General features: G+C 31.7%; 2 protein-coding genes across 3 annotated transcripts; both read right to left on the bottom strand.

The window, feature by feature from the left end:
• Nucleotides 1-495: 495 nt before the first annotated feature.
• Nucleotides 496-3,993, bottom strand: TAF1C-like (TATA box-binding protein-associated factor RNA polymerase I subunit C-like). 2 transcript variants are annotated; one of them, XM_088225449.1, is made up of 3 exons: nucleotides 3,362-3,993; nucleotides 1,977-2,183; nucleotides 496-1,867 (listed from the first exon to the last, which is right to left on the bottom strand). In XM_088225449.1, the coding sequence occupies exons 1-3, from the start codon at nucleotides 3,648-3,650 to the stop codon at nucleotides 525-527; spliced, it is 1,839 nt and encodes a 612-aa protein (XP_088081575.1). In that variant the 5' UTR covers nucleotides 3,651-3,993; the 3' UTR covers nucleotides 496-524. The 2 variants fall into 2 exon arrangements, with proteins under 2 accessions (XP_088081575.1, XP_088081576.1); XM_088225450.1 differs by having other exon boundaries at nucleotides 496-1,800; nucleotides 3,362-3,844.
• A 7,252-nt stretch (nucleotides 3,994-11,245) lies between these two features.
• Nucleotides 11,246-25,836, bottom strand: LOC148282202 (cell division cycle 7-related protein kinase-like). The gene is made up of 10 exons (XM_088225445.1): nucleotides 25,579-25,836; nucleotides 25,238-25,463; nucleotides 24,845-24,938; nucleotides 23,675-23,817; nucleotides 18,988-19,186; nucleotides 18,523-18,642; nucleotides 17,224-18,016; nucleotides 14,338-14,487; nucleotides 12,935-13,263; nucleotides 11,246-11,579 (listed from the first exon to the last, which is right to left on the bottom strand). The coding sequence occupies exons 1-10, from the start codon at nucleotides 25,727-25,729 to the stop codon at nucleotides 11,436-11,438; spliced, it is 2,349 nt and encodes a 782-aa protein (XP_088081571.1). The 5' UTR covers nucleotides 25,730-25,836; the 3' UTR covers nucleotides 11,246-11,435.
• Between the last annotated feature and the right edge of the window lie 78 nt (nucleotides 25,837-25,914).

Genomic DNA, 25,914 nt, shown 5'->3' with positions numbered 1-25,914 from the left:
TATTGGGTGTAAATATTTCCACAAAAACAAATAACATGAAATCATCTCATTGCATTTCAGTTTTAATTAGTAGTTATTATGAATTATTAATATAACGCCATTTTCATAGTAAAATAGTTCATACCTCAAGAGTACAAGATGCGCGTGAATGTTGTACTCTTGAGGTATGATTGAATTCGATTGTATGGTCAACTTCTCTAAAATGTATCTAAATATAGGTTTGAAATTTACATATGTAGTTTTAAAATTTGATTCATGTATATCCTCGAAATTATCTGTAATTTATTTAATAAACGCCCGGAGGGCTCTTACAGTATACAATTAAAAAGCACATAAAACATAAAATAAAATCATTATTATTACACTAAATATGTAATTATTTCTAAAAAAAGAGAAAAGAAAAGAAAGTAATGATGAATAAAAACGCAGAATGGAATGTCTGCATTGGCCCTGAACTTGATCAATAATATTTTTTGGAAGAAAAAAACACAAATGTAAGTATTAAAATATGATTTATTTTGTAATTAATCTTCATCATTTAAAGGAAACTGGTTTAACCAGGTATCTATTTTGAATTTAGTTTCAATTGGGGCAGGCACTAAATCATCAATTTTTTTTGCATTTTCATCGATTTCCCAAACACTCAGCAATTCATTCGCCCACAAATCTTCATAATCATTAAGTCTTTTTAATGAATTTTTCCAATCCATTTTGAGCACCATTAATCCCCTTGATTTTGTTCTTCCTACCATTAATTTTGATGGCCTTTTCATGGAAGACTGGATATTACTCATATTCAGCTGTTGGGATACTACAAAAGGAAACCTATCTTTTGGTAATTGTTCAGTCCAAAATTTGAGATTTGCATAAGTACTCTCATCTGCAATGTCTTCATGGCCAGAATAAAGTTCTTGAGAAAACACATCTCCCAAAGAATTTAATGTAAGTAAATTTATATTGCCACGACAGTTAGTGTGAAATACAGAACCCATTCTTGACATTTGGAATCGTTTTCTTAGGTTGAATGTAGGATCTAAGCAATAGCCTAGCTTTTGGGCATTTTTTAATGTTCTATTCATGTTAGGAGGGTGCCACGGATAGTATAATCCTACAGCACTTGCGCATACATCTGCGGATGTCTTTGAGGGATGGGTTACAATAGTTACATCTTCTGACTTTTGTCCGCATACATTTACGATTTCTTTATTTTGAAATGTTTGAGAATTAATGAAAAGAGGTGGATCCTTTAGTCCATGGGTCCATTTATTCAATACAGTTTCTTTCAGATGTCTCACATCATAAAGAAGTAAATTATGTATTGTTCCTAAATAAATTAAATTTGAATTGTTGGAACAAATTTTTGAGGCTGTTATCTTTTCACATTCCTTTTGAAACAAAGGGTGAGACGTTAAGTAATCCTTTTGATTTCTTTTATCGAATATTTTAACACACTTCTTATCTGTTAGCATGATTGAATTTGGATCAAACATCTGGATGGAAGACCAGTTATTAACTTTTTTTATTTTCTTCGGAGAATCATCATTTGCAATAATTATAGTTTCTTCGGCATCTATTTTATAAATTTGTATCATCCCATCTACATCTGAATAAATAATACTTTTATCAACATTATCAAAAACCATACTAGTAAATGGGGTATCTGCAAAGATCGTTTTAATGTGTTGGAGATTTTCACTTTCAGTATATTCTATCAGGTGTATTTTATTTTTTTGGCGAAGTCCGATAATATCGTTTTTGGACATTTTCTGGTGTATGGTTTCATGAATGAGTTTTTTATCCCTGCAACAATATGTGGCATGATTATTACACTCCTTTATTTTATACTTGTGATCAATACTATGCACATCTGGAACAAAAAAAGAACAATTGTAGCACAAAATATTTATTATAAACTGATTTAATTCTTTTTTTTAAAACATTGAATGGAGTTTTAAATAAAAATTTAAAAGACTTACTCAATTCACAGTGTGATGATTTGATTACATATGTTTTACCCAACATGCTTATGAAGTTTAAATTTCCATTTCCACTCAAATACCAGTTGTAATGGCTGTCAAAGTAAGGATCGGGATCGTCTCTTAATAATCTTGTAAATTTTAGTACATGGAGTGGAATACGTGCAGTCCCATTGTTCAAATTAATTTCATGCATTTTACTGTAATCTAAAATGAAACAAAACTGTCAGATAAAATTTGAAAGGCTTAAAATTATTTATTAAACACTTTACATACATATAAGGGCAAGCATATTGCCTTAAGGCAATTTCTTGCTACGTACACATTCATAATGTGAAGGTATAGTAATAAAAAAAATGATAAATTATAAGTCAGATGTTTTAACCCTTGTGTGGCTACGATGTCACATATGACTACATAGAATAAAAGACATGATATTTTATATCTTATTTTTAAAAAATTACTAAGTCATATTTTGCTACAACAGGCCTTAATTGAATCGGGTTGTGGTCCCGTGGCTATTGCAGCAGAGGACCGAGGTTCGAACCCTACTCTACCCCAACTTGATTTTCGTTTTCTAATAGTAAGTTATTTACAACTCGAACATTTTCATTGCCACTAAAACTGTAATATTTAGGTTAATTATAAGAACACATTTATTTAAATTTTTTAATAAAAAAATATAAATTATGGAAAACAGATTATTGACAGTATATATATTTTTTTTCGATTTTTTTTATAAACCCTTACGAATGACGTACATTTAAGAAAATGCTTTTTTCTTATTTAAATTCATATTCTACTGTTAATGATAGATAAAGATTGTCGGAGTCTTTAGTTTAGTTTTGTCTAGTATAGGGTTGCCATATTTCGCTAGGGTCTCGTCGGGATGTTCTGGAATGGAAGTATGTAGTAACAAAAAAGGCAATTTTACAATGGTTTTTCAGAAATATAATAGAAATAGTTTTCTTCCATTTTATGTGGTGCTTCTTGCGGAAGAATTACCGCTGGCCATATTTTTTCTATGACTTAATATTAACGTAATACTGTAATATTGATTCTACAGTCCCTGGCAGCAAACAGATTATTTATATTTACTTTTTACTGGGCTAACATCAATATTACTTTTTCCACTATGGTTTTATGAGCAGAAATGGAAGTTAAATACTCACTCAATTTAAAAAATTGACAAAAAAAAAAATTTAATAATATATATGAGATAATAATACATAAAAGAAAGTAAATCCAACCAAGCCACTGAAATAAATTGTAATGAAACCTTGATATTGATTACCAGTGCAATAGAAGTGAGAACGCAATATTTATCAAAATTTAATTAACCTATCTATTTCCATTATCATACTAAATAAACAAACACTACTTACTTTGAAAGTTGGTATATGATTTCTTCATATAGTTAAATTTCCTTTTCCAAGTTTCTTTAGATAGAGTGTACTGACAACATGGATCGTCCATTTTTACAGCTGCGGGTGAATTAATCGGATAAGGTAAAGTACTCTGATATGGAAATGGTTTATACACTATATGACCATAATCCTCATGTTCGGAACTTGAGTACATATTTTGGGACAAAGATAAATGATGTGGAAGATGAAAAGTCGGCGCATTTTCAGAAACTTTTTTGATAAACGCTAGTGCATTAGGATTCAACATAATATGAAAGTAAATTTATATTAGTTACGTTATCGGCGTGTTATATATATTTTCACGGTGAATATATTATGTTCATATTTAAAACGAGGTTAACCGGGGTACGAGATGAACGACCAAACTTCACCAAAACTTACATTAATTTATATTTTATATATAATCCATAATCTGTGGAAAACTGCAAAATGACAGACAGTGTTGCCGTTGCCAGATCCCAAAGACCAGCTTTCCGTATTTTAAATTGGGAATAATCGTATGAAATTTGTATATATGTAACGTAATAAAAATGAAGTATTTGCAGCGGTCAAGTAGTAAAATGTGCAGCGATGTAAAAGCACGGAAACTCGAATTCGATTCCAAAAAATATAATTACTAATTTTCTTATCTGCGTATAGACCCATCAATTTTAATATTGGAAATGAGTACCTGTATATCAAAAAATCGAGTTACATTAAATTCCTAATATATAATTTTGAGAAATAAAATAACTTTGTTTTATAAACCATTTTATTGATTTATACAACCGAATAGTTTCGGCAACAACGCGTTGCCCTCTTCCAAGCTATTTTTTAATAAGTTGTTAAATGATCCTGAAGAGGGCAACATGTTGTTGCCAAAACTAGCCGGTTGCGTAAATGAATAAAGTAGTTCATAAAAAATAAACTTCTCAAAAATATTACGTACAATTCGTAATCATAATAAAACAATGCCTATGCCATGATTTATTGTAATGGTTATGGTCAGGACACATTAAAGGTTAATCGCTGTGAATAAGATTTAACGCAATTGCAATCGCAGCTGCAATAAAGCTGCTTGCTACTATGAAAGCGGTGCTTGAAAAATCCGTATAAAAAGCCCCGCGCTACCATAGACTATTAAGAGATAATAAAAAATAAAACAATTGTTCTTGAATCCTTGAAAAAAAATAACTTGTAGTGACCACAGACTAGTAGTGACCGACCGACACAATAAGATTTTCAGTCGAAACCGAATTTCGGCTTCTCTTCTAGATTCCGAAATCGAAACCTATTTAAATTAGTCAAAAGTCAGTTCAAAACGCCTAACATCGTGCGCTTTTATTGTAAAACCTTACAAGATTATTAAAATAAATGTTAAATAAAATACACAACGAAAAAAAGGCATACATTCAATTAGTAAATTTGTTTAGAAACCTTGAAAAAAAAAATTCAGGCGTAGCCTAGTATGTGAAATGGTTCAGCCGGATGAATCTCACCCATATATTATGTGAGATCACATATATATATAATATTCATCCTGAGATTCATTCCCTCTAAAAGGGGGTGTTGCCATACCTAAAGAGGTATGGCGCCTAATAAGTAAAAGAGCGATGTAGGGAATTCGAAAAACGAATGGCATTGTCAATTTAAAGTTGAAAATTTAATTCAATTTTTTGTACCGAACACGGTAACAATTTAGAATTTCAACACCGTGTAAGAGGTTCCAGTGTAGTTATATAGGTATAATATAATATATTATATGATAATAATATATTATATATTAATAATATAATCATTCCTAATCAGTCTGTCGAAAAAAAGAAGAGTATCAATAATAATAGAACAGTTGATTTTTATGTAGACAACACCATATTATGACAAGGTCACATCATCCTGTTTGTTTTCAAAGTGTTACCATAAGAACCCTAGCGCTCTAAATTATTTTCTGCTCTTTTTTGACAGACTGTAGTATTAAAACTGATATAATGAGGAAGTTCAGTGGGGTTTTTTTTACTATCAAAGTAAGCCAATTTTTTTTATGTAATGCATTATCATCACTACGATTTTTTAAAGTTATGCAATTTTTTAATTACTCCGGGCGTGGCGTCACTAGTTCTCTTTTGTGAGTTGTCGTGATTGGTGGATTGGCTTCCCGAAAATCGGAAATCTATCACAACACTGTATCATTGGTTGATTTAGAAGAACTTGTGACGACATTTAAAGTATTAAGTGTAGAATTTTTTTTCCGCTGTTTTTTTAATTGATGATTCAAACTATTGTCCATAGCTGGCCACAACTTTCTCCCATATTTCGGGCAGCATACGAATCCCACGTTGAAAAAACTGATCATATTTTGCAGCGATCCACGAATCGATCCAATTTTTTTACTTCTTCATAAGACCGGAAGTGCTGGTCAGACAGACCGTGTGCTATTGATCGAAACAAGTGATAGTTTTGACCTTCTAGGGATGGAATGTCTGGAGAATACAGCGGGTGTGGTACGACTTACGATGTTAACGTTTCCAAGTAAGTCTTGACGACTTTCGTAACATGGGGTCCAGCATTATCATGCTGCAAAATAACTTTATCATGTCTCTCGTTGTATTGCGGCCATTTGTCTTTCAATGCTCGGTTCAAACGCATTAACAGCATTCAATATCGATCGCCTGTGATTGTTTCACTCGGTTTTAATAGCTCATAATACACTCCACCGAGCTCGTCCCACCAAACGCAGAGCCGTGAATATTCAGTTTGGCTGTTGACGTGGGAGCATGGCCAGGAAATTCACATAATTTACTGCGCTTGAGATTATCGTAAAGGACCCATTTTTCACCTCCTGTCACAATGCCATACGGAAATCCTTTCCGTCTTTGCCTTTCAAGCAACTGTTCACAAGCAAATAAACGCCATTCAACACGTACAGCATCCAATTTCCTTGCTTCTGAATCATTCCCATGGTTTTGAGGCGTCTTGAAATTGCTTGTTGAGTCACTCCCAATGATCATGCTCATTCTTCTTGACTTTGACACTAGTCTTCATCAAGTAATGCCTCCAATTCTGCATCTTTGAAAATTTTATCTTTTCCACCACTATGGCTGTCTTCGGCGAGAAAATCACCATTCTTGAAGCGTTTAGCAGATCTCTTCGTATTGAAGCACAAAATTAAAACCTCCCGCAAATTACGAGAATTTAGGTTGTAAACTGATATTTTCAATCGAGAATAACTTTATGATGCAGACACAACTTAACTAATATTTCTATGAGATGACTATGTTGACAGATGCCCAAGTTTATTGAATGACGTGTATGATTTGCTATTTCAATTACTTCTTATCACTACAGCCATTTACAGGAAAACGGTAGAAGCAAAGTTGTACTCCTAATAGTTCATTCTTATAATTTTTTCATACATTTTAGAGAAAATTTGCATTCAATTAAATGGTCTGATTTTTACCGTGTGCAACAATAATTTTTTTATATACAATTCCCCTTAGCATTGAACTTCATTGACTATGTAGAAATATTGTTTGTGGACGGCGCCTCAAAATTAATAAATAAATACAAAGACTGTGTTAAACAATCAAAGGTTTTATTTTATAACAAAACAGGTGTTGAAAAGAAAATAAATAACTTTTACAATCACAGAGAAACAAACATAAATCAACTGAAAAATGTTAAACTAAAACAATATTTCTAGAATAAAAGAAACACTTACTTTTTACCATTTTAATTTTAACTTCAGTTAATTATATTGCTTTTTAAAATATGAATTATAGGTAGAAGGCACTTGTTTAAGTGTGTTTTATGATAACTGTAAACAAATCAAATACCGACTACATGCATGCATATACATATTATTAGAACACATATTGTGAAAAAAGATAATCAATAATATTATTTCAAATTTGAAATACATTATGGCAAATCTCGAGATCGAAGTATTCACAAAACAACAGAAATCACGCATACCTAACAGAAGTTTGATCTTAACATAATTTGTAATACATAGCTATATAAACACAAGTCTATAAATAATTGGGTTACTCATGCTTTGCAAAAAAAAAGATTTCTGATGTACTTAAATATTCAATTTAGTACAATTTTTTTAAATGATAAAACTATAATGTATTTTTATAGTAATATAAGTAACGAGGAGAATATTATAATATTGTTTAACTTGTAAGTTTGCATAATGGTGCATTCTCACATATGAGTTATTATTCTCAATTAAACTGTAAAAAAAAGAGTAGAAAATAATTGAGGACGCTGGTGCTACGACTTTCCTCTGTTAATACTTTAAAAACAGAAGTAGGTACTGAAATATAATGCTGTGACCTTGTAGTAACCAATCAGAAAGCAAGCCATTTATAATTTGGGTTTGCCAGTGTTACAATCAATTGAAGTCAAGTTTTTACTCTTTTCTCGACACTCAGAGATACATCATAACAAATTAAGTACTACAATAAACATTGACGTATAATAAATAGACACGTTATTCCTATATCAACTAAATCTTAGATATAGCTAATATTGCATTGACCTGAATATAAAAAAAAGAGAGTAAATATTCACATGCAAACATTCATGTGAGAAAGAGATTTACTTAGTCCATAATTTATTTCTGTGTCATATCTATGATAACGAGCTGGTAGCTAGTTGATAAAACTGTGAAAAATGTACTTTAAAAAAAAAAAATTATCCACTGATTCAATAAATTGGATTGTATTTACAAATGAAATTATATACATGAATTGTTTTTTAGTTACAATGTAATTATAGCATTTTTTTCATCACACGCAGTGGAATCATTTTTCTTAGCGTCATGTTCGATCACAATGAAAATCCATTAGAGCATGAAGGCAAGGAATACAACTACCCACAATTTGAAATGCCACGCACTTGTAATGTGTCTATTTAAATATACGCCGATTTATTATTTTGAAAACCAGAACAGATAATCAAATTATTTTTATCAATCAGTAATCATCATGAAAATATAAGAGGTAATTTACTATCCTTTAATGATGTAGTTCTAACACACAAATCTATTTTTCCTGATATATAATTTTGGGTGAGCGGTGGTTTGATTTTGTAAGGAACGTAGAAATAAGACAATGGATGCAATAACTTCACGTGACAACCGCCATCAAGTGGAAGCTTTCTGGATGGTTGAGCCACATACTGCAGATACTTCCAGAGAGCCTTAGCCACGCTTACCTACTTTAGGTATGGAAATTAAATAATGTTCTCAATAGAACCACTATTTATCTGAATTGAATCACACTTTAGAACCATCTAACTTCATTTCAATAAATGTTTAATAATATTAAATTTTTACTAAACCCGTAGTCAATATTTACATTAATTAATTTATGACAAATTTTAATTAATTTAACATTTTAACTCAGTATTCATAATCATTAACATAAATACAAGCATTATATTTATCATTATTGCTCAGAAATCGGCACTTATATTCTTAAGTAAATTATTACGAGCAAGTCACAATTCAAGGAAGAACAATTGATCAAAGATAAGCTTTACATTTTTTTTACTCTACTTAATCGAACATTTTCGAAAGTTCTCTTTTTTTAAAATACATATAAAATATAAGCAATTATGTTATTTATTAAATAGCTAATGCTTTTAATGGGATGTAAAACATGGTATAGCCTCTTTAGGTACCACAATATATTGAGAGCTGATAGCCATAGCTGTTGTGAAAGTAGAACTGATTTGCCTCTGTAACATATTACTACACATTTGAAATATTTGGCATATTAATAAAATAATGTAAATACTAAGGATGCATCCGATACTAATGTAACGGAATCGGCGATATTTATTTGCTGATACATACATCAATACTTAAGTTTCAAAAACACAAGCAAACGCAATATAGTTTTACTATTGTTGTGTGAGCATATCATTAATGTTGATTTTCATTATTAACTTCTGAAAGTTAAATTTTAAAATGACAAATTTTATTTTCGTACTGTTTATCATTTTATTCAATTAAATTCATGCAAGTAACTTCGTTATTGTCTGATTTATAGTCAAAACTTTTTAAAATTCATTATCCATATCGGTTCCGATATCGCCAATATTTTTCTATAAATATCTATATTGTATCAGCAGAAGTGCACATCGATGCATCCCCAATAAAATTTGCTTGCTTTTTTTAATGAATTATGCATTCATAAAATGCAATCCCAGTGTATCAACAAAGACAACCTAGCATTGTTTTTATCCACATGAAAATTTGAATCATGAAAAGTAATACATGCATAATTTAAATTTAAAAATATCTGTACTACAACCAGATATGATGTATTTCACTATTTTTTGTTTTTGAGAATATGTATACATGTTCAAATCTAAAGATAAGTTTATATGGTATTTGATTTTTAGTTGTTTAAGCAGTATAAAATATACTATATTTGTATATAATATGTATCCTCCTTTTATGAAAATATGAGCATTTAGTCTTCAAATTAAATAAGTATTTTATATTAAATTTGAGGTATTTTTGGTATTGGAAGATTTGTTTTATGATAATGGACAGAATTTATACATTCATTTCAGAAAAAAAATCTTGGTTAACTATGGTAACATTTATTTGGGGGATAATTCACACTGCAGCAATAAGATTTTAACCCCTTTAATCCCATAGAGCTGATCATAGGTCTTAAAGTTTTCGGATAAGTTTTTTATTTTTATTTATTTTTGCACCACAACAGGCCAGGAGGCCCAATTACAGTAGTGAATTACATCACAGAACACCCAGGCTTGAGAAAAATCACATTTTAATTTTTGTGTTCTCACCGGGAATCGAACCCGGAACCTTTCGTGTGTGAGTCAAGCGTCTTGACCACTACACCACGGAGGCCGCCAGTTTTATGTATATTTTTTTATAACTTTGAAAATTACACAGCAGTGTTCAGTGATATTAAATAAACTTGATAATTACAATTAGAGAACTTGAGATTTATCTGATTTAAAACTCACTGGGTATTAAAGGAGTTAAAAAATGTTAAAAAACAGCTTGGATTTTTTGCATGTGCTATGCAAAATACACCGTGATTGAAAGGGTTGAATATGACAAAAAATATTATGATGGTTTAGCAAAAATATGGGTGTGTATGTATTGAAAAAATTTCAAAAAAGGGGGAAACCTAAATTTGACAAAATATACTTTTGGGTCTGTATTAATTGATGCACTTGTTAGTCCGAAAATGTATGTATTTTAATTTTTCTAGTCAATTTCATGATTTAACACTGCACTTAAGGACCATTAATGGTCAGAATTTGTGAGGAAATATTATTTTTTTTGCATTCAAATACTGAAAAATTAAATTCAGCGGTAGATGTCTAAATTAGTATGGATTTAATATTTTACACAGCATAAATTTCATCCAAGTTGGGCAGTATATAATAACAAAATTCCTATATTAACAGTAGCAAAATTTTACATTGAAAATAAATAATGTACATGATAATATTTTGTTTCGAATAATTCATTCATGGTAACTACAGTCCATTAAAAAAATCTTAATTAGAAATGAAAATATTGTAACATTATCTTAAAAGTTAAAAGAAAACAATGAACACAAAGAAAATAAATGAATGGAATTCAATAGGATGTTACATGTAAAATCCCAATGGAGTCATTGCGACACATACAACATTTTAAATTAATACATAACTAAAACTAAACTTTAGAATAAATATGAATATTTTTTTCAATTAAATTACGTTTGGTTGAATAATCCTAGATATTTTAAACATTAAATGAAAGTATATACGTAGCGTGATTATTCGAAAGTTCATTGAGTACATAATTGTAAGTTTTTCTTAATATTTGGTAAAACATAAATATAAATCTTGAAAATGTAGTGATTTGTACCTGCGGGTTGAAGTGTCAGGCGAATATGTTTAGGTTACATCCTGTGACTAGTAATTATGAGATACTACATAATAGAAATGATGGAACATAATGGCTCGCTGGAAGATTACACCACCAAATGTCAAATGTAATCGTGATGATTTGTCATGAATCAGATAGGAAGGGGTGGAGCAGGGCTTCTGATGCTGTGATTCTTGTGTGAGGGTTCAAGTCCAACAACTTTTCTAGCAAGTCAAACGCTTCATCGGGAAACCCGCACCAATGTATGTTGGAAGTTGAATTTGTAACCTAAAATTGAAAATATTGTTACATATATATACAGTAATACTAATGTAATATTCACCAGTCGTCTGAAAGTATCACGGGTGGAAAGCGGTAATTAGTCAAATGAAGTGGAAGCTTATCAAGCGTTTTGTTTTATAACTTGCATAGTCATTAAAATATTAAATGAATATGTTTAAATATTTAAAAAAAAAGTAGAATGAAATGTTGACAAATTAATATTTTCTGCAAGAATAAATCTGGAAGAACACTTCGATATTGATTTCAAATGGCGTTGCATATATGTGAAAGAGATCAGTTTGTACGTTTCCAATAATTATACTGGAGTGAGATCTTGTGCACTGTTTTACACACCCAGAAGCAGTACAAATGCAAGTCAGAATTCACCCATTAATAGGACAATTCGATTGTTGAATACGGCTTCTGCGGATAATATGGATTTATTTTTCTGTACATATCAACAGTTTAGCAGCTATCTGCTTTCTATTCATTAATTTCTAACTTATGTCTACAGTCTGCATTACGTGATGGGTAAAACAGCCCGTAAAGTAATGCAGACTACAATAGTCAAATAAATAAATAAATATTTAGTTAAATAATTTACAAAAGTTTGATATAAATTACTATTACTATTTTTTTTTTTTTTTTGTAAAAAAGAAATATTTGCGTTCTTATGATTTACCCAAATATTTAATTTTGAGGGCCATTTTCAACGAGTTGTAAATAACTCACTATTAGAAAATGGAATCAAGTTGGGGTAGAGTGGGATTCGAACCACGGACCTTCGGTCTGTGAGTCCGAGACACTAGCCACGGGACCACAACCCGATTAAATTGAACACATTGACTTTGACACCAATTAGAATTTATTTTGAAGCACTACTATTCGGTTTCGGAAAGCACATATCTTTCCATCTACAGATGAAGTTATAAACTTAAATGTTTAATTTAGTAAATAAAATCATGTTATTCAACAAAGTTAATGCCATACAAATAAATAACATAATTTATTGTTGTTTTAGTTCAATAGTTTGCCTAGGAAGTGACATTTCATATGTTATTTGAATAAAAAAGAAGGGGCGGGGCGTCTTTGACATTAGTGGGTAGATTGTTCCACAATCAAGCAGCTACTACTGTGAAAGAGGGGGCAAAAAAAATTAGAGCGGTCAATGGATATTGAAAAGGTTCTCTCGTTACTAGAAGGAAGAAATAGCCCATGATGTGATAGAGGTTGGAAAAGCTTTCTCAGATAAACAGGCGAAATGGGATTATTAAAAATATTGTGAAGAAGTGATAGAATGTGAATGACTGTATTGTATTAATTTTGTATCATGTCCTAAGATATAAAATATGATTACTTACAGGCAAAGCAGCGTGGCTGCCGTCAGGTGCACAGACACATACATTTAGTGGTAAAGTACAATGCTGGCAGTTTCTCGCCTTCTTTGCTCCTTTAAGTTTGCTGTTTGCCCCGTTTTTCTTTCCGTCGCTTTTCCCACTGGCGCCAGGGACTTTAGCGTTCGGCTGTAGAACATCCTTCGGATCTCTATCCTGTTGTAATTCGTGTATGGTGGACTTGACAAGTTCAGAGTTGCCGGCGCTATTTGATTTCAAGGCACGATATCGTAAATGCGAACAAAGTTTCCTCAGGTCTAGCGGCCGGCGGGTGTGACTGCACATTAAATGGCGACCTGACAAAATGACACATTTTATTAGTAATTGAAATGAAAAAAAGATACATGCAGAGATTTAACAGCATTATATTTTTGTTTAAATTTACAAAGATGCGTATTTAAATACAAATTTGTATATTTCTTCAAACTTGAAATAATTTCATTACATTAAATGGATACATTTCTCAGTTCTTTAGAACAGTGTTTTTCAGCTTTTTGAATACGCAACCCCTTACGAGTAGCAGGATCAACTTCTGCCTCGCTCAGAGAGATCGCAGTCACGAGTGCAACACAAAAGCTACTTGCTTTTGTGCCCACGACCTTCGCAACTTCCTAGAGGGTCACGACCCACAGGTTGAAAAACAGTGCTTTAGAACTAAAATCATGTGTCTAATAAAGCACATTAATTCATTTTAATAATTGTAATTTTAAAAATGGTGTATTTAAAAAAAAAAACATTGAAAATACCTATAATGAGGTAGTTCAGTGTCTTTTTTTTGTTAATGGAATATTAATCTAAGCCAATTTTTTTTATTAATATTATTTTTATATAAAGTAGTATCAGCGCAATGATTTTTTAAAGTTTTGTATTTCTAAAAAAACTCCGCGTGACGTCAGAGGTTGTTCTATGACAGTTCTTTCGATTGGATTGTTTACAGTGACCAAACCGGATATCCTTCAAAGCTATTATATCATTGGATGGTTCATATGAACCAGTGACGTCATTCAAAGTAGTGCGTTTTTATTAAAATAATAATTATTTTTTTGTACATTTTTAAGAAATTTTGCCGTACAATATAATGCTCTAATTTTTACCGCGCGCAAGAAAACATTTTTGTATCCAATTTCCGTAGGGCTGAAGTTCCTCATTAAAAATTGTGATAACAACAAATGTCTCGATCAACAGCATGCGAATAAAGAACTAAAAATCACACAGAGATAGATATAACAGATAAATGTATATATTTGAGCAGTGAATATATTTTTCAGTGAATGTACGGCTCAGTCAAAATAAGAATAGAATCAAGCATTGGCTATAAGTGATTTACGTGCATATTATGCAGTGATGCTTAAATAAGGTAAGTCACGTACCTAAAACATTGGCGACATTTTTTAGAGGTTTGCTGCCGAAGAGTGTTACCATTTCTGCTAATGCTGTAAGGTCATCAGGGGCACGGAAGAAAGGATAACAACCCGACACAACAGACAATAGTATTACTCCACATGCCCATAGGTCCACAGCTAAAATTAAATTAACACATTAAGTTGAATTTTGTATCAAAGAGGAATAATATGATTTATTTTTGCTTTCTTTGATGAGGACCATTGCATAGTGTACAATTTCTTTTAGTAAAGCAATGATCAAAAAATTGGTAGAGAAGTTATTTGTACTGTAGTATAGACGCCTCCGTGGTGTATTGGCTAAGATACTTGACTCACACACGGAATGTTCTGCGTTCGATTCTAAGTGAGAACACAAAATTAAATACAATTTTTCTCCAGCCTGAGTTTCTGTTCTGTAATTGGGCCTCCTAATCTGTTGTGGTGAACAAAAATACATAAAAAAGCAAATCTATAATGTAAAGTTTCCCTCATCAATGCCCAGTGGAGTAAAGAAAGGAATAGATTTTAAAATGTTGATTCAGTAAGGGCTATATTGGTGACACGAGAAAACATCAAAATTTTACACTTTAGAAACAAAAAGACAAGTATTTTTTTGAAAAATCAGGCAATTCAGGCACCCTGAATAGGTATCCCTTCATTTTGAAATGGTAACCCTAGGTGGGGAACAGTGAAACACATATACACATAACGGTACACAACAGAGAGCAACACTGTTTTTTCTACAGCCAATGAGAATTCAATAACCGTCAAAAATAATCGGGTTGTGGTTCCGTGGCTAGTGTCTCGGACTCACGGCTCAAAGATCCGAGGTTCGAATCCCACTCTACCCCAACTTAATAACCATTTTCTGATAGTGAGCTATTTACAACTCGTTGAAAATGGCCCTCAAAATTAAATATTTGGGTAGTTCATAAGAATGCAAATATTTCTTAAAAAAAAAAAAAAAACAGAGCTAATTTGATAACAGAATTTATGATTTAATTATAGTAATTGCAAAATAAAGCTTTTGTTGGTGTGAAGTAGTGATTAAAAAAATAAGTCATTTAATTGCTGTTCTGAAATAGTTGAGCATTGGTGAGTAAATGCATTTTCCATTTAATCTAATTTTTTAATAAATTTTATATTTGAAGCACTAACTTTGTGGTTATTCATTACAAAACATAGTTGTTTGATTTATTTTATTATAATTTTTTGTTAGCCATTTAATAAATCAAATAAGCCTGCGAATTAAACCTTTTGAAAATAAAAGCAATATCAATACCCTCTAGGGCTCCCAAATCTCGGGTACAGTGTAACAAGTAAGTGACTTGCAAATCACTAATACTATAATTGACAAGTGTGTTTTCTATTGTTTCTTTTTAGTTAAGTCAAGCTAAAGGATAAACTATTGATTTACTGCAAGTAAAGTGATATCAAATTCTGAGGTATATAAACGTGGGTACAGACTGGTGCAATGTAACAGAATTTTCCGTACACATTGCTGAAATGTAATGCACAAGGTAGCACAAGTTGAACATTTTCCATAGTCTGGTCGTCTTCAGAGCACGCAACACGCATTACAAGCCGTGCGTGGAGCGATCCATCAATTGTCGGTATTCAAAACAAACACAAAAGAAACGCGCAGTGTGTGCGGAACATCGCCGCAAATGGTTGTGTAGAGTGACATGCACAAACAGAAACGGATGGGCACAGGAATTTTGTAGTGAAGCGGTTTGTGCGCGCGATGCGTCAAGACTTGCAGCGTAACATGCAATGAAAGGCAAAATGTTACATAGCACCAATCTGCACCCACTTAAACTCACTTCTTTACAAAATTTTGCTATAAAAGTAAGGAATCAAAGTAACTGTATGCATACGTACACATATTTAATCAGTAGAGTAGTAAAGACAAAGAATTCGAAATAACTATTTTCAACAAACCACAACAAAAAGTATTTTTAATATATTCTTGTTTACACAGATATTTATTTAATTTGAAGGCAATATTACATTCACAAATATTTTATTTCGTAATTAGACTAAAATTTTATTTTAAAATATTGACTATTAAACTACATTTTATAAAAAAAAACACAAGACAAAATGTTTATAAAAGTGAAATTTTCAAATAAAGTTATTTCATTCAATTTCATTACAGAGTTTACATGAAAAAAACTTATTTTCCCTAAGCATTTATAAAAATTCGAGTTCTTATCATTTAACAATATTTTGAGTTTATCCAAATGTTTGCAGACAAGTACTGGATTTCACCCCCCAGGGAGTCAAGATAAACGTATTAAAACGGAAATGGAGAAAATATTGGAGAACGGAATATGAAAGTTTAGGCACTTTCAGACCATTTCTTAAAATCCGAAAATAACTTGTGATGGAAAAATGGGTATCTAGTTATGGTAGAAAGGGATTTGAACCTCGGACCTTTGATCTGTGAGTTCACAACATTACCACGGGACCACAACCCAGTTCATAACTAATGTTGATATGTTTGATAGTCAGGAACTGGGATTCATACAAATAAAATGAATTGTTCTTGAGGACTGTGTTTTATTCCATAAGACAATGTTATGAATTATTATGTCTGTGACGATCTTTACTAGGCTACAGAGAAAACTAAAGAGTTGGTAACATTAGTTATAAAATGTCAGTTGAATTAAGTTTTTAAATTATTTTCAAATGAGAACATAAAAATAAATCACTTTTGTAATTGTAAACATTTTTTATATTGCCTTACTTTGATCACAAACCTATACATACATATTTTTTAAAGTGCCAAAATTTCCTTTTACACAATTTTTGTCAGTCAACTTAATTCTTAAAACACAAAAAAACAAATATGGTCAATTAAATAATATTTACCTGTGGTTTGCTCTGTATACTTGAGTAATACTTCAGGTGGTCGGAAGCCCTGAGTCCCCGCGCGGGGGGCATTGTAGGCCCCCCTGCCCAGGCAAATGGAGCACACCGATGGCCGCCCCCCACACCCGCACAATTTCAGAGTGGACCCTGACTTTTTAGATCCGTTTTTACTCAACGCCTCGTGTTTTACAGATACCTGAGCACAGTTCGCTTGTTCTAAAGGCACTTGTTTGGGTTTTTCTGTTTTTACCGGAGGTTTACTAGCTATAGGAATGTGATAACTCGGCATCCCATTAGCGATGTGAGAAATTTTAGGGCTTGTATATAGGTTATTGTAATTCATTAAATTATTTTGCAACAAGTGAGTATTTAGCTGGCTTTTATACCAGTTGTAGTCCATGCCAGCATGCAAACTTTTATGAGAACCACTTCCGTCGGTGTACATGTTGTTCGCTAGTAAACTATTGTAACTTAAAGCGTTGTAATAACTATAGTACTGCGCTATTTTCTGTAACTCTAACGCATTAGCACAAATAGGATAGTTGGAAAGTTGGTAATTTTGTAGTAAATTATTATAATTGACTAAATTTGTTGAACTACTGGAGAAATTATTGCTATAATTATTTAAATCTAAGCTTTGTACTAGATCTGCTGGTTGGCGAAGATTTCCTATTCTATCAGTTGGGTTTATATTTGTCTTGGAAGCGTTGACGCTGTCATCCGCAAAAACCTGGCGTTTTACAGCGGCTAACTTTGGAGAAATCTCTTGAGATCTGACTGGTTGAGCTAAACTCTGGAAAAAACAAATACATATTACTATCCAAACACTTCAGTTTGTATAAAGAAAAAACCGTGGAAAACAATGTTTTCTATTTAAGCCTTTAAAGACAATGTAATTTTAAAAAGTATAACCAAAAAGCAATGAAACAATGAGGAAGCTTAGTGATTTTTTTAAAGTTTTGTAATTTTGAAATTACTCTGCATGTGATGTCACAAGTTCTCTTCGATGAGTTCTGCTGATTGGTATTTTTTTTCCCCTTAAACCGGGAATCTACCACAACACTCTATCGTTGGATGATTTAGAAGAACTAGTGACATTAAATAAAAGTAGTTTGTTTAGTTAAAATCTTTTTTTTTTCAAACATTTTCAAGAAACTTTGTGATAAAATTTAATGCTCTAATTTTTGCCGTACGCACTGAATTTACTCATTACCACCTATAGAATAATCATTAGCTATTGAAATTTTATGAATAAAAACTAGTTGTAGAATTGAAATTTAAGGAAGAGGCATGACTTACAATTGGAGGTACAATTTTAGGGTGGTCGTCCTGTAAAGGTTTTAAGGGGGTGTCATCGGTTGAATCTATTTGTACTATCAACGCCCTTTTAGGATTTCTTTCTGCATCTTCTGTAGTTGTCTTAAAACATAGGAATATTATTTATAATTACATATTTCCACTAATATATTTATAAGTATTCACAAAAATATATGGGGCGATTTTGTAGTAATTCCATAAACCCAGAACAGCAAAATAAAAAAAATTGTATCGGATATTGCTATCTTTTTAATATTATTTGTATGTTAGTGATGATAAAAAAACCCATAATACCAATTGCGAAATGATTCAATTGTTGCTCACGTCCAAGCCAAATTATAAACCCAATGTCTTTTCTTATTTAGATAACACTTTCATAGACAAACAAATCTGATTCATGCAGTAGTAAAGTTAACCAATTAAATGCCAATTGAGTACTTAACATACCTGGCTACCATTTAAGTCGGTGTATTTTCTTTTTCGTCCATTCACAGTTTGGACATTTGTTTCCAAATTGGAACCATTATTAATATTTTCATTTACTTTATTTGCTGAAGTAGTGTCGACATTGGCTGGTTTTTGGTCTATACCGTTTGGTGTAACTCTGTCAATTTTTTGTGCGAGGCCAAAATCCACGAGAAGAAACCTGAAAAAGAAAAAAACAATCTTATTATTAATAAAATTAGTATTTGAAGCATTAACTTTGTGATTTTCCATGGTAGATAATATAACTACACAATTAGTTTGTGTAAAGTCACGAAAATAAATTTTAAATGTCAATCGGTTTCAGGACATGACGGTTCCTTTGTCAAGGTTTTAAAATAAAATAAGGATGTAAAACATTGAACACATGTTAGCAGATGATGTATTTTAGGTATCTTATTATTATTTGCTATAGACTGGCAGCCTTTGCAGTGGTGGTATTCTGAATCTTCTCTACCCCTTAGAGAGTAGGTAGTTTGAGGATTATTTTTTTAAAATATCATGACACTTTGCTTCATATAACTACCCTTTAGAGAGTAGGTAGTTTGGGGATTTTTTTTTTTAATATGATGACACTTTGCTTCATATAACTACCCCTTAGAGAGTAGATAGTGTGGGGTTTTTTTTTAATATGATGACACTTTGCTTTATATAATATATATGTATATAGTTTTTGTGAAAATCACCTCAAGGGCGCTGTACAATTAATAAATATCCCAGCACGTCTCGCAGCTACCGAGCGCATGGACAGTTGGAAGTCTAGTTCCTCGTTTTCAATTAAGATCAATTAAAAATTATAACAGATATAGATAACAGGACGTCTTGCAGCTACAGAGCGCATACAGTTAGAAATTTAGCCATTTACGCATTTTAAAAATTGACAAATAAATTTAGTTTATTAATGATATTTAGAAATAATAATAATAATATGAATAATAAAAAGGAGTGTGATTACAACACGTCTTGCAGCTACTAAGCGCATAAACGATTGGATTTCTAGACCCAATTTACAAAATTTAGGTATTTAAAAAAATATATGAAAGAACCAATCATCGTGCAGCTACAAAGCGCATGGACGAGTGGAATTCTATCAGTTAAAATGGTATCAATAAATATACAAAAAATAGAGCATAGTAGTAAATCTGTCAAGTTTTCATGCCAAGAAGTAAGCAATAAAAAACTAAATAAATAAAACACTGTTTCAACTCCATGGTTAACAAAGGGAGATAGATGTCCGAAGAGAAGCTTTTGTAGACAGTAGGTAGATACCGTCGCCAAGTGGCCCACTGGCTGCTTGATAATTTCTGGAAACGCGCGTGTGTAGTTACTGGGGGATAATGCCTATTGTTCCAACGACTATAATGGCGACAATGATGTATAAAACTATTTAAAATACGAAAAAAAAACAAATAGGGTTTGGTCAATTCAGTGTTTTGAGTAATATTTAAGGTCGCAGTAATGTTCCTAATGAAAATCACCATGTTTGATTTCACGTGTTCATATTTATTTGATGTTTAATCATCAGTGTGGTCAGATATGAAGCGAAATGTAAACGCATGCAAAAAATTGAAATCTGTAAATTGATCACTCTCTAGGGGGTAGAGAAGATTCAGAATACCACCCTAGAGCTGGTATTCTGAACTTAATTGTGCGCGAAGAGATCGCCCTGTTAACGTGTATTTATTACGTAAATACGCGTTAAAATGCAATTCCTACGCGCGTTTATGCGTTCGGAATACCACCCCTGGTGCGCCTATATCTCTTGTTTGGTTTTTTGTCTGCGTTATTCTTAATTCAATAGGTTAGGCATCCTATAGGTTTTTGAACTGGTTTACCGAAATGAAATGGACAACTAGGAATGAGAACTTATTTCAGTTTGTTCAGCATTACAAAAGATTTCCATCTTTAAATCATCTTTACACATTACTAAGACTAAATGGGCTGTATTATATAAAAATAAATAAACGCTGCCTACATCAGAACAGGTATTTATCATACCTAGTGAGAATAGACAGTATCTAATATGTTTGCTTGTAATCTAATTTTGCATAATTGTACTATATCTAGTTTGACTTAATTGTACCCATTTTCACTGTTTTGCAAACAGAATATATTGTATAAAGTTTATATTTGAAGCACTAACTTTGTGGTTATTCATTATAATAAAATAAATAAAACAACTTTGTTTTTAACCACTAATTTTTATTTTTCACCGACCGGTTTCAAAGCAAACAAGCTTCTTTGTCAAGGTTTACGTAACTAAACTACGTATTTACTTAAACCTTGACAAAGAAGCTTGTTTGCTTTGAAACCGGTCGGTGAAAAATAAAAAATTGTGGTTAAAAACAAAGTTGTTTTATTTTAGAATAGATTGTATTATTTACTATAATAAATGCCGATTTTCGGCACTGAACTGAAATGGTAGCTTTTCTTGGGATTTAATTGATACATCTCGTGCAGGGGGCAGTCATAGTAATCATATAGTATCTTAAAAGTTTCTATCAAATCTTGTCTCTTCCGTCGTTCTTCCAATGATGTAAGTTTTAGTGCTTTTAATCTAACATGGTAGGGCATCCTTTTGAGTAATTTGGGAATTTTTATAGCACATCTTTGGACTTTTTCCAGTAGTTCGATGTCTTAAGTGAAGTAGGGACTCCATACTCCAATAGAAGTCTTACATAGGCCATGTATATTTTGTGGAATATCTCTGGAGTAATATTTTGGAATGCATTTTTATTCAAAAAGGCTCATGGTGAATAGAACTTTGGATTGGTAGGCCAAATGCGGCATATTTTGACTGTCTGTTACATGAAGGTAAGGTGATTAGTCTTTCACTTCAATTGCCACTAGTGATAATAAAATATTGCAATATAAAACTGCCTATTTAACTAATATTTCACGACCTCAACATGTATCAAGCACAGTGGACAAAAGCATCAACCACTATGAGGTGGACTTATAAGCGTCAGTAGCCATCAAGTCTAAAACACTTATCCAGGATTCTAGTACTATTTCAAACACAACTGTATTCCTTATCTGCCCAGACACGTTCCTTTAGGTAGGTAAAATATCATTTTTGATTTATTAAATAAATAAACAATAAAAATTACAAACAGATATGATGTATATATGAACAATGTACATATATATCTATTGGCAATTTGTACAAACAGCTGGTAAAATTATCTCAATATTAAAAAAAAAAAAATTACATTGTCAATATTTACAGGAGTTTTTAATGTTTGTAATACAGTTTTTAAGAGAGGTGACACGAGGCTGTTTCTACATAAAGGAGGGGCCCATAGGTTAGCGAGCATGCGTGAATTAAACATTTTATAAGATGCACAAAAACAGGTTTTTTGCAGGTAGATCAACAATATTTCAAGTTACTCGACATCCGCCCAGCACTGATAATGTTTCAGACTACATTTGAATTTGCATTAGTATTAAGAAAAAAAAATTGAGATTAACACGTTCATAAGACTTTTAATTGTGCCAACAGCTAAGGCATTTTTTTTTAGCATTATCGCCCATATTCAGATATGATTATCTGTTGTCATGTATTGCCTATAGAAATAATAGTGTGTTTATGGTAAACTTTTTTTTTCTTAGTGTACATATCATGAGCATACAAGGAAAACTGGCCAAGTCAGAATTCTTATTTGTTGGTAAATCAATATTTAAGTTATGCCATTTAGTACACTTTTGAATATAAGTTTCATTTGCTTTACGTATTGTGTTAAAATCGAAGTGTTTTGATTATGTCAATATTTCCTGTAGCAAATGTTCATAGACTAACTTGATCGATATACAATATCAATTGTGTAAAAACACTTTGAGATATAAGTAAAGTTGGTATTTTTTTGAGTGAAAAATAACATCCACTTGGTGAAAACAATTCAAAATTGCAAAAAAATTGACTTGGCCAGTTTTCCTTGTATGCTCACACAATGTCAAAAATATTTGAATACTACAATGTCAGTAGTTACGCCCACAGAATACTTTGTTTGCCTTTTTCGCGCCCTTAATATAAAAAGGTATACCCTTAATGTTTCAATCAGATTTATGTGTAGTGTTACCACAAAATTGTAAGTAAAAAAATGTTAAGTGCCTTTGAGATGATTTCTCGCAAAAACAGCGCTACATAAATTAACCAATTATTATTATTAACAAAGTAAGCCAAAAAATTTACCATGATTCTAAAAATGCTCAAAATATAAATGGAATGGGTCGAGTTATGCCTGCCAACTAATGTGCTATAGAGAAATTTCATTATCATCAAACCTCTGTCACTCCATTGGTCCTCTATATGCAGCGTATATCGATAATCTGTTAGATGGAGGTGAGGTGATCAGCCTTACCTATCAGGTGCCAGTCCAAGATAAAATATTGCGGCGTAGAACCACCTTTTAATTAATAAGTCATGTCGATATTCCAAGGAATCGAACCTGTGACCTCAAGCATGGTAGGCGAATGCACCGGCTACTAAACTACAAGGTGGACTCATCTCCAACGATTAACTTATGCAGGATTTTTGCCTGAGTGTAGCCATCGAGTCGAAAGCACTCGTCCAGGATTCTGGTTCTATTTCACACAGAACTTTATTCTTAATCTACCTGGACAAATTTATAAAACAATAAACAAACAATACCTTTTATTTATGCGATCATATAAAAAATTGCTCGGTTTAACATCTCTGTGAATAATATTGAATTGGTGAACTCGTTTTAAGGCTAGAAGGAGGTTTTTGATGTATGTTTTGGTTTCCTTAGCGTCCATTTTGAGAACATATTCCTGTAAAACATAAATAAACATTATCTGCTTGTTTTGGTTTGAATTCTTAAGTATTATTACATCATTAAGATAACATAGCCACTTATCACTATTTATTATACGCAGTATATGAAAAATAAAATAGATAAAAGGTTTATGTTCATATAAGGATGGTATGGTTAGCATGAAAATAGATTAAAAAAATTGTTAATTATATTACGTATTGTAATAACAAAATAATTGCTAGACTTTCATACTGAAATTTCAATTACCAACATAATATTGTGGGGTAATTACTACAACTAGGTAATTTCAAAATCAGCATTTTTGAGTTACCCACTAAAAACACATTTGTATCTTCCTCCATGAATGCTAAAAATAAGCAAGGAGTGATTCATTTCTATCATAATATTATGACGATTTGAATGCATGACTTGTCTATTAGCAGCATTCACGGAGGAGGATAAAAAATGTGATTTTAGTGGGTAACTCACAAATCGTCATGATCGTAGAACAACACATGGGATTTTCTTAAACTTTCCATAAAAGTGGTTAAATTTCTCAATTCGAAAAGTACAAAAATATATCCGTTGATACTTGGGTTAGTTATATGTATATTTTTTTCAAACCTGGAATATTATAAAGCCTTTATAAAACCTTTTTAAGATCAAATATAAAAGAAAGTTATTGTCGCATTTTTCACACATCCGTCATTGTTCTACGATCACGACGAAATGCTGATTTTGAAGTTCAGTTGTATTAATTACCCCGCGATATTACACCGGGAATCCAAAACATGAATGATGTTTTTATGGTATTTCAGTCCTGAAAGCGAAGTAGGCTTGCAAAATACTATTATTATTACTATGAATCAATAATAATACACCTAGATTAAAAATGAAGAGAATTATATAATTAAGAAAGTGCATTAAGACAAGTATATTTCAAAGTGATCTGAAATACAAACATTAATAAATTTAGCATTTCATTATTGTATTTTAGGTTAGGTCATTAAGGATTACTAGCAAAAAATAATGAGTTGACTTACAGAAAATTTTGTGTGGGGTAGATATGGCATAACAAAAATAACAGTATCATATTTTCTCATGCAGAAATCAAGGCCAACAACATTTTCACAGCCCCTGAAAAAAAAGTTAATTACATGTCTGGTGTAAGTTGATGGAAATTATTCTGATATCATTAGATCAAAATGGTGTAGAACATAAGTGTTGAAATCTGGTACAGTCATGGTTTTGAGAAAACAAAATGTGTAGCAAAAAATAAGCAAATGTACATTGTGTACTATGTTACAACTGTGCAAGGCCAGTTATGTTTGCAGAAACTGAATAAGTTGATTTGGAAGAAAGAAAACACAGGTGGTAGGCTTTGTTTGATTCTCTAACATTTGACAGCAAATAAGAAATTCAAGCAGGTCACTTACCCAATGTATTTTAAGCATCTAAGTTCTTGTTCTATTCTACTAGGGTGAGATGTAGGCACCAAATGCTTTATGGCGTAAAATTTCCTTTGATCCTGGGGCAAATGTTCGTGACATTTTAAGGAAGCAAGAAATACAGATGAAAACGACCCTTCCCCGATTTTGTGATGTAGATTAAAAATACTCATCAACTCAGGAAGTCGTTTCGAAAGGTCAATTATATGTTTTCCTACAAACAAATAATTATTAAGGAATACATAATAAATAAAAGATAATATCGTGTCACATGATAAACAACGACATTGGTGGGCGAAAATGTATAAGATCATGAGAAAAACACTTACTTTCCTCGTCGTTTTTTGTAGTATCCGTAGACATGGATTTCAGCGTAGCCTTCCGTTTTGATAAATTAAAGCTTCTATTATTTTGTATCACAGGTGGTATGTAAGGCTTTATGGATATATTTCCATCATTATTTGGAGGGAGAATATTCATTTTATAACCCGACCACTTAAAGCTTGCCAAAAATGTTCAAAGTCGAAAAAAAGACTACGTGACGTACATAAAAGAAAACATTGCTCGCGCCAAAAAATGTAATGCCATATAAAAAAAAGATGCAAGGACCTAACGTTCTTTCTAGACATCAAAAGTAGGTACCCATCCGCTAAAATGATCACATA

This window comes from Micrasema longulum, unplaced genomic scaffold (assembly GCF_059751315.1).
Source record: "Micrasema longulum isolate JH-2025_06_02 unplaced genomic scaffold, ASM5975131v1 h1tg000362l, whole genome shotgun sequence".
In the NCBI taxonomy this organism is placed as follows: domain Eukaryota; kingdom Metazoa; phylum Arthropoda; class Insecta; order Trichoptera; family Brachycentridae; genus Micrasema; species Micrasema longulum.
The sequence above is the reverse complement of the archived record's forward strand: the minus strand, read 5'-3'. Positions and strand labels throughout refer to the sequence as shown.